At 41.1% G+C, this 15,169-nt stretch overlaps 1 protein-coding gene across 1 annotated transcript in view; it reads left to right on the forward strand.

The window, feature by feature from the left end:
- Positions 1 to 15,169, forward strand: part of ehbp1 (EH domain binding protein 1) — a 222,109-nt gene that overhangs the window by 152,912 nt on the left and 54,028 nt on the right. Inside the window, 3 exon segments of the mRNA XM_051960483.1 lie at positions 6 to 153; positions 3,493 to 3,726; positions 7,469 to 7,623. Coding sequence (XP_051816443.1) covers positions 6 to 153; positions 3,493 to 3,726; positions 7,469 to 7,623 — 537 coding nt within the window.

Below are 15,169 nucleotides of genomic sequence, written 5' to 3' on the forward strand. Positions count from 1 at the left end.
TCCAGGAGCGGGATGCAGAGCGGCGGAGGCAGCTCAGAGAACGAGCTCGCCAGCTGATCGCTGAGGCTCGATCCGGAGTCAAGATGTCCGACATGAGTCTTCTGGACGCATCGAGCTCCGAGAGAGGAAAAGGCAGCAAATCTGGTCCTGGAGGTCAGCAAGCACGTCATACACACCAACATGTAGTGGTTCTGTTTATTCAGTGCCGTGCTTTCATTAGAAGGCCCTACAATTAGCACACACCTCCTAATGCTCATTAGCTAAAACACAAAGGAAAGTCACAGTAGCATGCTTTTGACATTCACTCACTTCCTTCATCCACATGCTAAGACTCCCACATTTCCATTATGCTCTCTAAAGGGGTTCTGCCTAATCCTCAGAGAAAAACAAAATGTCATTTGACAACAGCCGCGGGTCTAAAAGCAGCGCCTCATATTCACAAAGCTCCTCCTGCTCTCCTTCGCCCAGTAATTGTTAATCAACACAACACATTGTGAGTCCAAATTATGCTGAAATACCAAACACTTCTAATAGTGGCTTGCAGAGGTAGCGGACGCTGCCCATGCGCATTTCCCACTGCTTTCCATTTCCTGGAAATAGGGGTTATTATGATAATGACCATTATTAGGCCTGTCTGCTGGTTTGTTCACATTCCTCCACATTACAGCATTTCTCTTCAGGTGGATCAGGAGCGCTGCATGCTAATGAAGAGTGGAATAAAACGTTAGAAGAAGAAAAAAAAACCCTTCTGATACAAAGAAAGGATGGTTGGTTTAATGTGGGCTCAATAGATGGATAAGAAAAAAGAAAATCGATCATAAAATGATGAAAAGATGCAAAAAGTATATTTAGATCTGTTGGACGACTGTAACACTGAAAAACAGTAAAATAATTGTATTTTCAGCTCATTTAAATCCAGTAAAACTTCACGTTAGTATTTGTAAAAATACAGAGTTTTGATGTTTTTTTGGTGCTTTTTGTGTGATTTTATTGGATATTTATCTGTTATTTATAAAAAACAGAAAATCTTTCAAATATCACTTAAAATAAATATTTACCATTCAAATCATTTTGTACAAAATTTTTATTTGAAATAGCAGCAAATATTTGTAAAATGATAATATTTATGACTTAATTACAGTAAAACTGTGATTTATAGTCAAATGTTGTGTAATAATGAAGTATGATTTGTAAAATAACAGATTTTTGGTGTGAATAATATTATTATCTGTTTTTAAGGTTAAAATGTGAATCAATGATTTTATCTGTACTTTAACAAAAGACTAAAACCTGTAAAATGACAGAGTTTTTTTTAAAATTACAGTTAAAACTGTTAAAAACTTTATTTTTTACAGGATATCTGTTGCTGAGACGTGAGCTTCATGAATGTTTAAAATATTAAAGAATTCTAAAATCCTGACATGACATCCAGTTTAACAACACTAAAAGTTTACTGTGATTTAAAACAGAGAAAAGCTGAAAATGTCACAGCAGAGAAGCTTTTCTTGGAGTCATCGTTGTTTTCCCTTTGGTCGACCTTTTCTGAGCTGGAAAAACGAGTCGATGCTTCGCTCAGATGACGAATAAATGAATGAAACCAATGAAATGATCAGTAACTCTGTCTGCTACTGGTTTATGAACTGTTTCACTTATTAATATATTTTAGAGGCTGCTGATGAGACGAGGTGCTGCTATCCTTTTAAAATGTTTTCTGACATGAATGAACACACAAATAGGAAGAGTTCAGCAGAAAGACGGCGAGGCAGAGGGAGGAACACTCGATTTATTTGCTCTTTCAGCTTTTCTGAATTGGACTAATTGTTGATCTCATTAAAAATGGAGTTGGAGGGAAGAAGGGAAGCTGGAGGAGGAGGAGGAGGAGAGGGAGCGCTGTGGGCTGCGACACACAAGGCCTGCCGAGCAGAACGGCTAATCCCAGCCTCTCCCTCTCTCTCCTCAGCACCATTCAGTCCTCTAAATGCAGCTGCCCCCACAAACAAACTTTCCAAACTCCATCACCATGGCCTCCATTAATTAGGCCTCGGCCACGCAGGGATGGCGCTGCTAGCACGCTCCGCATCGCAGCTAGCAAATTAGAAAAAAAACTGAACAGAGCAGGAAATACTGTTATTTTCCTCCTTCTCCGTCTGTCTTTGTTCTCTGTCCTCCATAAACAGCAGAGCAGGAGCAGTGTTTAGTTTAATCTGTTCTGTTCTAATGTGGAGACGCTGCTGCTGCTGTCGGCCCCTCAGGAGGCTTAATGGAAGACCTGCTTTCATGTTTTAGCTTTTTGTTTGGCCTGCTCTTTAATCTGGAGCTAGAAAGGAGGCAACAGATCTGTGAATGAGGGAAATTAAACACAGGTCTCATTTTCACTGTGCGTGTCACATTTTTCTGTGCTCGTGCACGTGAACACACACAAAGATGATGTAGTGAATTGTCAGACCGGTGGAGATGCAGTGATTAGTAGATTTTATTAATTATCAATGAATCAGTTTGTCCTGCACACAGTTTAACTTTCTAAAATACGTCTCTTACTCCCACATTTCATTACACATCCAGTAGATTATTATTATTTTCAGTGTGTTAATTAAAATGTCAGTTTAGTTCAATGTTTAGTATTTTATAAGATATGAAGGTTGAACGTCACACTGCTGCACGTATTTCTGAGCGTGATTTAAATGTTCATTCCTTCTGTGAGGAGTACCTTTTTCTAAAGAAAAAACTGACAATAAACTGTACATCTTTGGGTTGTGGACAAAGTCAGACAGTTGAGGACGTCTCTGATGGACATTTTCTCACATTTTATAAACCAAACAATGAATAATTAAGAAAATAAGCAACAGATTCACTGACAGTGAAAACCATCATTAGCTGTTTAATAGTAGATCCACTGGTTTTATTTTCTCTGTTTACTCTGTAGATTTATTGTTAGTTTCACATTGAACAGCCTCCACAGACGTACCAGTGAGTCTGCTGATGTAAAAGTGAACATGGAGATGTGGAGCTGCTGGGTTTGACGCGTGTTCAGACGGATTCTAAGCTCACAAAAGGATCGTTGGATATAAATGTCTTTATTGTCACTGAACAGGTTCTCCGGCTCTCATTTACTGTGGAATGAGCACAGAAACAAAAGTATTTAGTATAAGAGAATATAACAGCAGCAGTGCTAAATGTGTATTTCCAGGATTATGAGTCAGAAGGGAGGCAGAGGAAGTATTCAGGTTTATGTTCTGTACATGGATCATAATGTTAGATCAGTGTTCTGCAGCTCACAGCCTCCTGATGAAACAAACTAACCCACTGCTGCTCTCTGCTTTATTCACATTTGGGCTTTTATACGTCTAACACCTTTTATTTAGCCCTCATTCCTCTTTCTTCTCTCCTTACATCCTCACCTCCTGCCTTTCTGTCCTTCTTCTTCCTGTCTTTTCTTCCATTCTTCTTCCTTTCTCCTACTTCCTTCTGTCCGGCTCTGCTCCACCTCCACAGATGTTCTGGACAGAGTGAGAATCCATCCTGAGGTTGATGGTGTTGATGGTGGAAGGGGTGAGGATGAGGAAGAAGGGAGGGCTGAGGAAGATCAGTTCCACTTTGATGATGATGATGATGATGATGCTCCTCCATCTGCTCTGGTTACTAACCCCCTGGAGGTTCTTCCAACCACCTCCAGCTCCCAGGGACCCGTGGAGCTTACTAACCCCGGCTCTGAGCTAACCTCTCTGGGTAAAACCACGGCTGCTGCTGCTGCTGCATGATCCACTGTCTGCTTCCTCTGATTCACCCATTTACCTGCTCCCTGCATGTTCCTCAAACACCTGGTAGATAATCTGCAAACAGAGATCTTCATTAGGACCCAAAATGTTCCTTCCTGAAGATAAATTCTAGGATTTAGCAGACAGATGAGATAAACCAGAAGTAGAGAAGTCCTGGAGGTTTGTCCAAACAGCAGCAGATTACTGGTGTTTCTGGAAGGTTTAACTCTGATGTCTTTGTGACTTTATCTTCTCCACCCAGTCAGAACACATTCCCAGTTCAACCAGTAGAGCAGTGGAGTTTACTCCAGACTAGTCCTGTAGTCTGAACCTTGTCAGAGTTTAAAGACCTCCCAGTTTCACCTTCTGACTTATTCCAGAACTCACTGGAGTCTTTTCAGACCTGGAATACGTTCTGGCTTCATTAATGTGTTCGTGTCAGCATTCTGTCATTCTTTTACATTAATATAGTAGGAAGACAGGAAACGCTGCGGGATGCATCACATATTTACAACACAATAATAATAACAATGATAATAATAATAGTGCAAAGACTACGTTAAAGTCTGCTACATGAAAGTGATTTAACTGCAGCTTTGAGCTCTGAGTGGCTGCTGTTTGATAAACTCAGAGGAAAGACTCCTACAAACAGCTGGAAGCAGCAAAGGTTCATCATCACTGAGTCTCGTTAGTCTGACCTGTTTTTAGAGCAGTAAAGTTTTATGAACATTACAGTTTTTAATAGATGTTAGATTGTTGAGCAGAATGACTGCAGGAACTGTTCTGTTTTTGTCATTTTCTGCCGTGTTTTTGGTTAAATATTGGTACTAAAATATGAAAACAAAAAGTCTTCTCCAAACTTTCCAGAACTTAAAGTTCTGCTTGTTGCCTCTCTGTTAGTCCAGTGGACCCATTAATTACAGGTTTGATGGAAAAGACGTTCAGATGCCATCAGATGAACTGAAATGAACCTGAAACCGTTTTTTTCCATCCTTCTGTCTTCAGTCGCTCACATAAACGCGTGCTCTCAGTCTTTCACTGCATTTTAACCTTTATTCCTCCTCTCACTGGGAGAACTTGGAGCTGTCCTGCCCTTCATATGGACGCCTGTTTTTTCCTGTTTCCTTCCCTAAAGAAACTTCTTTAAGGACTAATTAAACTCACAAAGTGCTCCCCAGACAAAATAAAAATAATATCTTCAGTGAAGCATTTGGCCGAATCTTCAGAGGTAAACTAATTGCTTTGTTTTGTTTCATTTCTTTACTTTCCTCTTCATTTGCTGTCGATATGAGATAGGTGAGAAGAAGAAACAAACATGAAAACAGACAAACGCTGCGTCTGCTTTGAAGCTCTCTATCTCTGCAGCGTTTCATTCTCAGCCTGTGCTGCTTTGTTGCTCCAATTTTCATGTAGAAAGAAATCGATGTAGGCGATTGTAGCGCTGAAGTCACTTCATTCTGTTGTTGTTTTGCTCTGTGTGTGTATTGTGTTGTTGTTTTGCTCTGTGTGTATTGTGTTGTTGTTTTGCTCTGTGTGTGTGTATTGTGTTGTTGTTTTGCTCTGTGTGTGTGTATTGTGTTGTTGTTTTGCTCTGTGTGTGTGTGTATTGTGTTGTTGTTTTGCTCTGTGTGTGTGTATTGTGTTGTTGTTTTCCAGCCATGTGTTTCATTTTGCACAGCTTATTTTTATGATTTAGTTTTTGTAGCCGTGTGTTTGCGACAAAGTGCAAGAGTGTGTGTTTGTGTTTGGCATCTGTATATGTGTGTGTGCATGTGTGTGTGTGTATGTGTGTGTGTGTGTGTGTGCGTGTCACGGGGGGAGGTGCACATGAAACGGTTGCCCTCCTGGTCTTTCATCTTCTTCAGTGCAGTGGTCCGGCCTGGCAGGGAGCTGTGGTTAGCATCCCTGGAAAATAAAGCTGTAGGCAGCGACTGGCAGCTCAGGGACGAGAGGAGAAGGAAGAATAAAACAAATTTAGGATGGAAGGAGGTGAAAGAAGGGAACAAGTCACATTTATTTTAATTCCACACAGTGTCTAAGTTGTAAAAATCTGTTTATTAGCAGCGTTTTGGTTGGAGATGGCCACCAGGAAACTGGTTTAGGACAAAAACAGAAGCCATATAAATAAGGAGTCAGAATAATCCAACCATCTGCACATAGGGAAATACTAAATATAGAAGCAAATCACAGTTTTCAGTAACATACAAAAGTATATCGCATAAATTTAATGACATACATGGTTCATGAATGGACCACATTCCTGAAAAGAAACTAGACTTATGGATGGATGGATGGATGGATGATGGATGGATGGATGGATGGATGGATGGATGGTGGATGGATGGATGGATGGAGGGATGGACGGACGGACGGACGGATGATGGATGGATGGATGGATGATGGATGGATGGATGGATGATGGATGGATGGATGGAGGGATGGACGGACGGACGGACGGATGATGGATGAATGGATGGATGATGAATGGATGGATGGATGATGGATGGATGGATGGATGATGGATGGATGGATGATGGATGGATGGATGGATGGATGGATGATGGATGGATGGATGGATGATGGATGGATGGATGGATGGAGGGATGGATGGATGGATGGATGAATGATGGATGGATGGATGATGGATGGATGGATGGATGATGGATGGATGGATGGATGATGGATGGATGGAGGGATGGATGGAGGGATGGAGGGATGGATGGACGGACGGATGATGGATGAATGGATGGATGGATGGATGGATGGATGGACCAATGGATGATGGATGGATGGATGGATGAATGGATGGACCAATGGATGATGGATGGATGGATGGATGGATGGATGATGGATGGATGGATGAATGGAGGGATGGATACTTTATTCATCCACTTGAGGAATTTTAAGGTATCTAGAATTTTACTCATTCTACATTTAAGAAGAAAAACAAGCAAACCGTTGTTTAAAATAACCTCCCAATCGTGCTGCTAGAAGAAATATGTAGAATAACCTGCAACTGCAGTGAAGAAAAATCCCTGTAAATAGATAAATAGAGCAAAGAGGAAAGGTAAACGTCAGTTGTATATGATGGTAATGATGAGACATTACCCTGAGACCCTCCCTGGTACCACATAGAAACACAATCAGCATGAATGTTTGAAGAATGCGAGCAGGACTGATGTACACATTCAGGAAGTAACACGATCAACAGGTCAGAGCAGGAACCCAGCCTTTAATGTGTGTAAAGATGGTGATATGAATACCAGACTGTCAGGGTAATGTTTGGTTAAAACAAAAGAGAAATAAAGGAAGAAGAAAGTTAGCTAGTGAATTATAACGTATGTTATGAGTGTTAAAGGTTCTAAACGAAGAGGAACAAGCTGACATTTCAGTGACAGGATGGAACTCTTCAGAGAGGTGAAGAAACTCTTCAAAATGAGACTGTGGTAACCATGGCGATGGTATACAGAACCTGAGCAGCTCTCTGCAGCACCTGGTCTGTCCAGATCTCTATCTGTCTCACATCATATTTATATTTATATAGAGTATAGATGCTGTGTATGTCTTCATGTGTTCATTGTCTGTGGTTTGTGCGTCTAAATGCTAACTAGTCGTTGTCTTTAACTCCCTCAGTCAGAGTGCTGCATGTGGAGATGCTTTCTGTGGTATAAAGTCGCTGTTTACACTCATTTCCTCTCTTTCTCTGTCTGCAGGTCCAAACAGTAAGCATGTAGACCTGAAGCTGAAGAAACTGGTGGAGGTCAGCCCAAGAGGAGTCACCTCCCCTTCATCCCCGTCCTCCACCTCCTCCTCTTCCTCACCCACTGCCTCCTCCACCTCCCCACTCAGCCCAGCAGAAGGACTGGAGGTACACACCGACTCCAAACTCCCACCCTCCTCTCTGCTTTCATCTCTCTGTCTCCTCCTCTCTGCTCCATCAAAGCTTTGCTCCAATCACTTAGGTCTGATTGACCCTCTGTAGCATCAGGCAGGTCTTCATGGAAGTTCATCCTCTGCTGTCCATAGGACTGTCTGAAGCCACCGCGCACACACACACACACATAAACACACACACTCCCAGTGACAGCACAATGCTCTACATACGTGTAGCGTGTAGCGGTGCGTCTATTGACCGTGACCTTTCCAGAGGCAGTGAGGATGGCGTTAGGGTGTTACGGCTGCTTGTGTCTGAATCTTCTGATGTGAATATTGAGTCAACAACCGGTCTGAACATCTGTTTAATTGATTTAGAATGTCAAGTGAAATAAGGTGAGTGTGTGTGTGCTTCTGACCACACGAGGAGTCTTTGATCATCCATTCACATAAACACCCTCTGGGGTTCAAAGCCTGGAGCTTCAGTCCTTTATGGCCAGAGGAGGGTCTGTTTAACCCACAGGAGAAGAACCAGCGCCTGGTTCTAACACCTAATAGTCATAATAACTTTATTTGTGTAGCACCTATCAGAAGAACATTCACAAACAGGTAGAACGTAGTAAATAAAAGAGAACTTTACTGGAAGGTGAGTCTATAAAAGTGGGTTTTGAGAAGTGATTTAAAAGAATCTACTGATTGGGCGAGCCTCATCTCCTCAGGCAGCTCGTTCCAAAGCCGAGGTTCTGATGGAGAAGACCTGATCACTCATGGATTTAAGCCTCGACTTTGGAACGACTCGGAGCAGCCCACCAAGGATCTAAGGCTGCTGTAGGGACGTACAGGTTAGCAGTCTAAAATATATCCAGGGGAAAGGCCCTGGAAAAGCTTTCAAAGGGATCAGTAAACTCTTAGAATCATTTCTAAAACAGACAGGGAGTCGATGAGGAGAACCCAGAACAGAGATGTGATGTCGTCTGTTACCTTCCAACAGTAGAACCTCCCTCTGCCTGATGTCTGATTTCTGATTCACAACAGTGAAGTTTCGCTCTTTAACACAGGACTTCCATCACCATCATCAGTGTGTCGTTCGAGGTTCCAGCAGGAGTTATTTTAACTCTCATGTTGTATTTTAGATCCTACACATATTTTATGTAATATTTGCTCAGACCTTCCCAATCTGCTGGCACTTCTTCCATGAAACCAGTTTCCTGTGAGCAGCTGTTAAACTCTGTGTGGTTCGTAGTCTGTAGTCTGGTAAACGTGCAGCATTCTGTCTGTTTAACGTAGACTGTTTTAAACGTTGTTGTTTCTCACGGCTTCATTCAGACACCTTCTAATGACTGTAGTCATTCATGTAAAACTTTGCTGATAATGCTCATTAACACACTAGTAAAAGATTAAATCTAAACTAGTAGCAGCTTATCAAACCGTCACAATAACTATCAGTTAATAACTATTATTTAGGCTTTCCTAAACACTGAAAACTCTTCCTCTTTTACAAACAGTAAATAAATAAAAATACTCCCAAAGCTGTGATGGAGGAACCAACATAAATGCGGCCACTTTGAGACTAATGATTTACTGGAGCTGATTACATCTGACTCACATGTCTGAGGTAAGCTGAAGTCTGCAGGAAGATCCTGATCATCCCGTCTCTGTCAGGGATAAATTAGAATTATAAGTTATGAATAAAGTTACTACTGTTGTTCTACTGTGGAGATGCTGCTGATATTTAACAGACAAACTAAACTTTAACTCCTGTTAACGGGATCTGTCTTCATTTCAGTAAAGATTCATTTTAATTTACATTTCAATTGGTAATATATTGTGGACAACAAAGATATTTAATGATTTTTGGGCATGTAAATTGCCTCTTTTGAACTCCCTGTGATATTTATGGACCAGTACTTGTGCTGAAATGTGAATACAGTTCCTCAGATTGCTTCATTCAGTGTGTTAATGAGACAGCATGCAGTCCAGACACGTTTAAAGGGAGACAGAGGTGTTAAACCTAGTCAGACTGCAGTGGTGACTTTTAGGGAAAACTGAGTAAATTTTTGTTCAGACATGAAGCCGACAGGAAGAGAATCTGAGACTTTATTTAACTTGGTTTGGAAATAAATAAAAAGAAGACACAAATGGAGGCTTCTTCAGGTAACTGCTTCTTCTCACAACATCTTAAACCTCTGTTCTTCTCCATCAGATTATTTCTCTTTAGGTTAAACTGGGTCTTCACATCCTCACAGGGGCTGGTTTTCCTCACACGTCTTTTTATAATCCTGTCATTTTTCTGTCAGTGGTGTGATATATAGCTGCACAATCTTAAACTGAACAGAAACCTGTTAACAGTGAAGTTTAGATTAGTGCTACTACAGCTAATGTGTGCACGTGAATACATATTTATGTGCTCAAACAACAGTGAGTTTCTGTGTTTTGTCCTCTAGAAGGATCAGGCCTCCTAAAGTCCTTCAGGCTGGATGGACCTGCAGCATCACATCCTCCCTCTCATTAGTGATTGTGTGTATGCGCAGCCTCGGCAGCGCACGATAAGGACATGCAACGCGCAGCAGACTGCAACATTAGTCACGCAGCCCACTGCATGCACATTCACACCAGCACGCTCCACAAGCACTGAATCACCACGAGATGATCACAGCGATAGGAGATAGAAAGAAAGTAAGACGAGGGGAAGGAGAGGTCTCAGTATCTGCTGGTCCCGGTATCTGCTGGCCTCGGTATCTGCTGGCCTCGGTATCTGCTGGCCTCGGTATCTGCTGGTCTCGGTATCTGCTGGTCCCGGTATCTGCTGGTCCCGGTATCTGCTGGCCTCGGTATCTGCTGGTCTCGGTATCTGCTGGTCCCGGTATCTGCTGGTCCCGGTATCTGCTGGTCTCGGTATCTGCTGGTCTCGGTATCTGCTGGTCTCGGTATCTGCTGGTCCCGGTATCTGCTGGTCCCGGTATCTGCTGGCCTCGGTATCTGCTGGTCTCGGTATCTGCTGGTCCCGGTATCTGCTGGTCCCGGTATCTGCTGGTCTCGGTATCTGCTGGTCTCGGTATCTGCTGGTCCCGGTATCTGCTGGTCCCGGTATCTGCTGGTCCCGGTATCTGCTGGTCCCGGTATCTGCTGGTCTCTGTATCTGCTGGTCCCGGTATCTGCTGGTCCCGGTATCTGCTGGCCTCGGTATCTGCTGGTCCCGGTATCTGCTGGTCTCGGTATCTGCTGGTCCCGGTATCTGCTGGTCCCGGTATCTGCTGGTCTCGGTATCTGCTGGTCCCGGTATCTGCTGGTCCCGGTATCTGCTGGTCCCGGTATCAGAGCAGCTTCTCTGGATGATGGAGAGATTACAGAGTTAGTTCAGAGGAGTCAAACTCATTCTAGTCCAGGTTCTACATTCAGCCCAGTCTGATCTCCAGTGGACCGGACCAGTAAAACCAGTAAAACCACAGCATGATAACCTGTAAAGAACCACAACTCCTAATGGTTCCTTTCTTTTAGTGAAAAAAATGATCTTTTTCACATCATGAACAATCTGAAATTTGTTCAGAAAAATAAGTTCAGTTCCATCAGCATTCATCCTCAGTTTATCATTTCCACATTACAACTTCCAGATCACAGAGTGTCTACAAAGGAACAACATTTAGTCATACACATTTCACTGTATGATCAAAATGACAAGAGTCAGACAAAAAACAACAAAAACAAGACAAAATTTTACAAAAACGACACACAAAACAACAAAAAATGGACAAACAGCATAAGTGAGAGAAAAAAAGTGAAACACAGAATGACAAAAATCAGACAAATAACACAATCGAGGCAAAAACGAGACACAAAACGACAAAAACATGAGACACAAAACGACAAAAACATGAGACACAAAACGACAAAAATGAGACACAAAACGACAAAAACGAGACACAAAACGACAAAAACATGAGACACAAAACAACAAAAACGAGACACAAAACGACAAAAACGAGACACAAAACGACAAAAACATGAGACACAAAACGACAAAAACATGAGACACAAAACAAAAACGAGACACAAAACGACAAAAACGAGACACAAAACGACAAAAACATGAGACACAAAACGACACAAACATGAGACACAAAACGACAAAAACGAGACACAAAACGACAAAAACATGAGACACAAAACGACAAAAACATGAGACACAAAACAACAAAAACGAGACACAAAACGACAAAAACGAGACACAAAACGACAAAAACATGAGACACAAAACGACACAAACATGAGACACAAAACGACAAAAATGAGACACAAAACGACAAAAACGAGACACAAAACGACAAAAACATGAGACACAAAACAACAAAAACGAGACACAAAACGACAAAAACGAGACACAAAACGACAAAAACATGAGACACAAAACGACAAAAACATGAGACACAAAACAAAAACGAGACACAAAACGACAAAAACGAGACACAAAACGACAAAAACATGAGACACAAAACGACACAAACATGAGACACAAAACGACAAAAACGAGACACAAAACGACAAAAACATGAGACACAAAACGACACAAACATGAGACACAAAACGACAAAAACATGAGACACAAAACGACACAAACATGAGACACAAAACAAAAACATCAGACAAACCAAAAAATCTGAAACATAAACAAGACAAAATATTACAAAACGACACACAAAAGAACAATCTAGTATTTTACTTTATGATCCAAACAACTTGTCATGGTCTAGAAATGATTTTAAATTTATACTTTTACTAATTTACAATCTGCACTTAATGTCTTCTCTGGAGTTTTTACACTTTGAGGACCGGATTGGACCCTCTGGAGGACCACTTTTGGCCCACGGGCCTCATGTTGGACCCTCTGGAGGACCACTTTTGGCCCACAGGCTTCATGTTGGACCCTCTGGAGGACCACTTTTGGACCACGGGCCTCATGTTGGACCCTCTGGAGGACCACTTTTGGACCACGGGCCTCATGTTGGACCCTCTGGAGGACCACTTTTGGACCACGGGCCTCATGTTGGACCCTCTGGAGGACCACTTTTGGCCCACGGGCCTCATGTTGGACACCTCTGGGTTATTTTTTAACAACATGTCTGATCTGTTGGATGAAGTGTGACTGCAGTAACGTCTGGTTTTAGCCCCGGTCACTAAAATGAACCGTCCCGTGTAATAATCAGTCCGGCGGCCTCAGAGCCTAATCAGGGATTTACTGTTCTCTAAATAAACCTCCCAGCAGATACTGCAGTCCCAGCAGTTTCTATCAGTCACTACAGTAAAATAATCATTTAAAAAGTCCTCCTCATGGAAATATGACAAGGATAGCAGCATTAATCCAATAAATCCACTGACATCCAATTATCAGTGATGGTTTCAGTTTCCTTTAAACAAACATGGTAAATATTCATGAAATCAGCGTCTACAGGAAGACTCTGGTAGTTTTCTGTTGTTCTGCTGATGTCACATCCTGTTAGATTATAGGTAGGAACGGAGGAAGGATCAGATAAATAAGCAGTTAGTTCTGGTTTACATGTAGTTTAACCACTAAATTCACTCATTTACTTCTAACTAGTCAGTAAAGACCAGTGGAGACTCTTTAGATCTCACATCAGCACATGTTCAATCAGTTTCTGATCCATCGTCTCTGATTTACCTGCAGTTTGTTCAGCATAAAGCTGGGCTGTTTATAAAGATTTATGTCACATTTTAGCTGGTTTATCAAACACTTTCAGAGACCCTTTATTTTATTTCCTCCCTGTGGGGTCCAGAGGTTCTAAATGGAACGTTATATTTTCGTTATAAAACTTCAGATCACTGTTCTACTTGGATCAAGCGGTTCAGCAGTATTTTAGTCTTTCAATGAAATGATTGAAATGACATCACATTTCATTTATTTATTTATGTGGACGGGACAGTGCTGTAATGAATCCCATAATAGTTTACACCAGGTTGCAGCAAATAAGTCGGATTTAGAACGAGGATTATTTCCCTGTGTTGTCCCAAAAATAAAATAAAAACATACAGATGGATTAAAGCAGTCTAGTAAAACAAAGTTTTAATTGTGGCCGGGTTAAACCTGCCTGTTAGTGCTGTTGTTCTAGTCAGAACCTGTCATAAAGACCTGATAGTTTAACAGCCTCATGTTTTATTCTTTCTCTGTAAACTGACTGAGGCGGATCTTTCTCTGAGATCTGGAGGTAAAATATTCTCGTTTGTGCGACCTTTAATAGATCAGACTTTAGATAATTACATGACTTTACTCAGCGTTTCTTTTTTACCCTTTATGTTGACACTGAAGTGTCGCTTTAAAAGGAGATGGTTCAATAAAACTAAACCAACATTTTACGTCAGTGTTTTTGAGTTATGACAGCTTCTGATGAGCTGAACTCAAATGAACGTCCCTGAACAGGAAAAGGTCGTTTTAATTACTGCTTCCTTAATAATTGGTTGAATTAATGCAAGTTTTTAAGCTGACTGCTGATAAAATGAAGTTTTTCCTCTTTATTGTCATGCTTGTTTATCAGAGTTCTGACCATAAATATTTTAGTTGACAAAAGTTTAAAAAGTTTGGTTTCCTCAATCACATTTCCTTCAGCAGTTTTAAATGATTTTTCTCATTTATTAGCTTTTAAAAAATGAGTTCAGAATCAGAATGTCTTTATTGTCTTTGTATGGATGCAAAGTGCAGCCCTTAAAGTGTTTAATAAATAAAATAACATAAAAAACAAAAAAGTATGTAAGAACATCACTATAAAACATCATAAAGCCATCCAATAAAACCCATTAAACACTAGAATTATTTAATGTGTCCTGAGTTTAGTGCAGAAATGACATTTGAAATGTTCTTTAATCAGCGTCCTCTAAAGTCCACTTTAGGTTTTCTAACTGGATAAGAGAAGAATCTAGAAGAACATAAAGTTATGAAGTCATTTTCATTAAGTTAGTCCAACTTCAGTTTAGTTTTAGCTCAAATAATGTTTATAACGGAGTTTAAATCACACAGTATCAGGTCATGTCAGCACAACTCAGTAAAAATAATGTTTAATTCATACAAGTAGTGAGGACAGCTGTCCAACAGTTTTATGTCTGTTTGTTTTTCCCTCCATCAGTAATTTAAATCAAACACACACACAGACAGCCCTAAAATGTTTAATTGGGCTGTTTGTATGCGGCCTTCATAAATAAATGTGCCTGTACTGACGTGAGGTTTTAAGTGGCTGGAAGCTGACAGACTAATAGATGAAACAAAGTGGGACCAGGCTAATTGCTGACATTGTTTTTGAAAGTCAATAATCTGAAGCTAAACTAACAGCCGTCTCTATTAGCCTCCTCTCTGCTTCCTATCTGCCCCGTCTCAAGCGCTGGAACATGTTTGCCCTAATTGTCGACTTTATTACACGTTTCGTCGTCTTATTAGCGTTGCCACAGCGTCAATCTCAGCCCGAGTCGGTTTCTTTTCCACTCGGCTTGGCGTGTTTGGAGGCTCGGTAATAAAGCATTTCTGCATGCCGTCTCTGATA

The sequence above is a fragment of the Acanthochromis polyacanthus genome, chromosome 15 (assembly GCF_021347895.1).
Source record: "Acanthochromis polyacanthus isolate Apoly-LR-REF ecotype Palm Island chromosome 15, KAUST_Apoly_ChrSc, whole genome shotgun sequence".
Classification (NCBI taxonomy): Eukaryota; Metazoa; Chordata; class Actinopteri; family Pomacentridae; genus Acanthochromis; species Acanthochromis polyacanthus.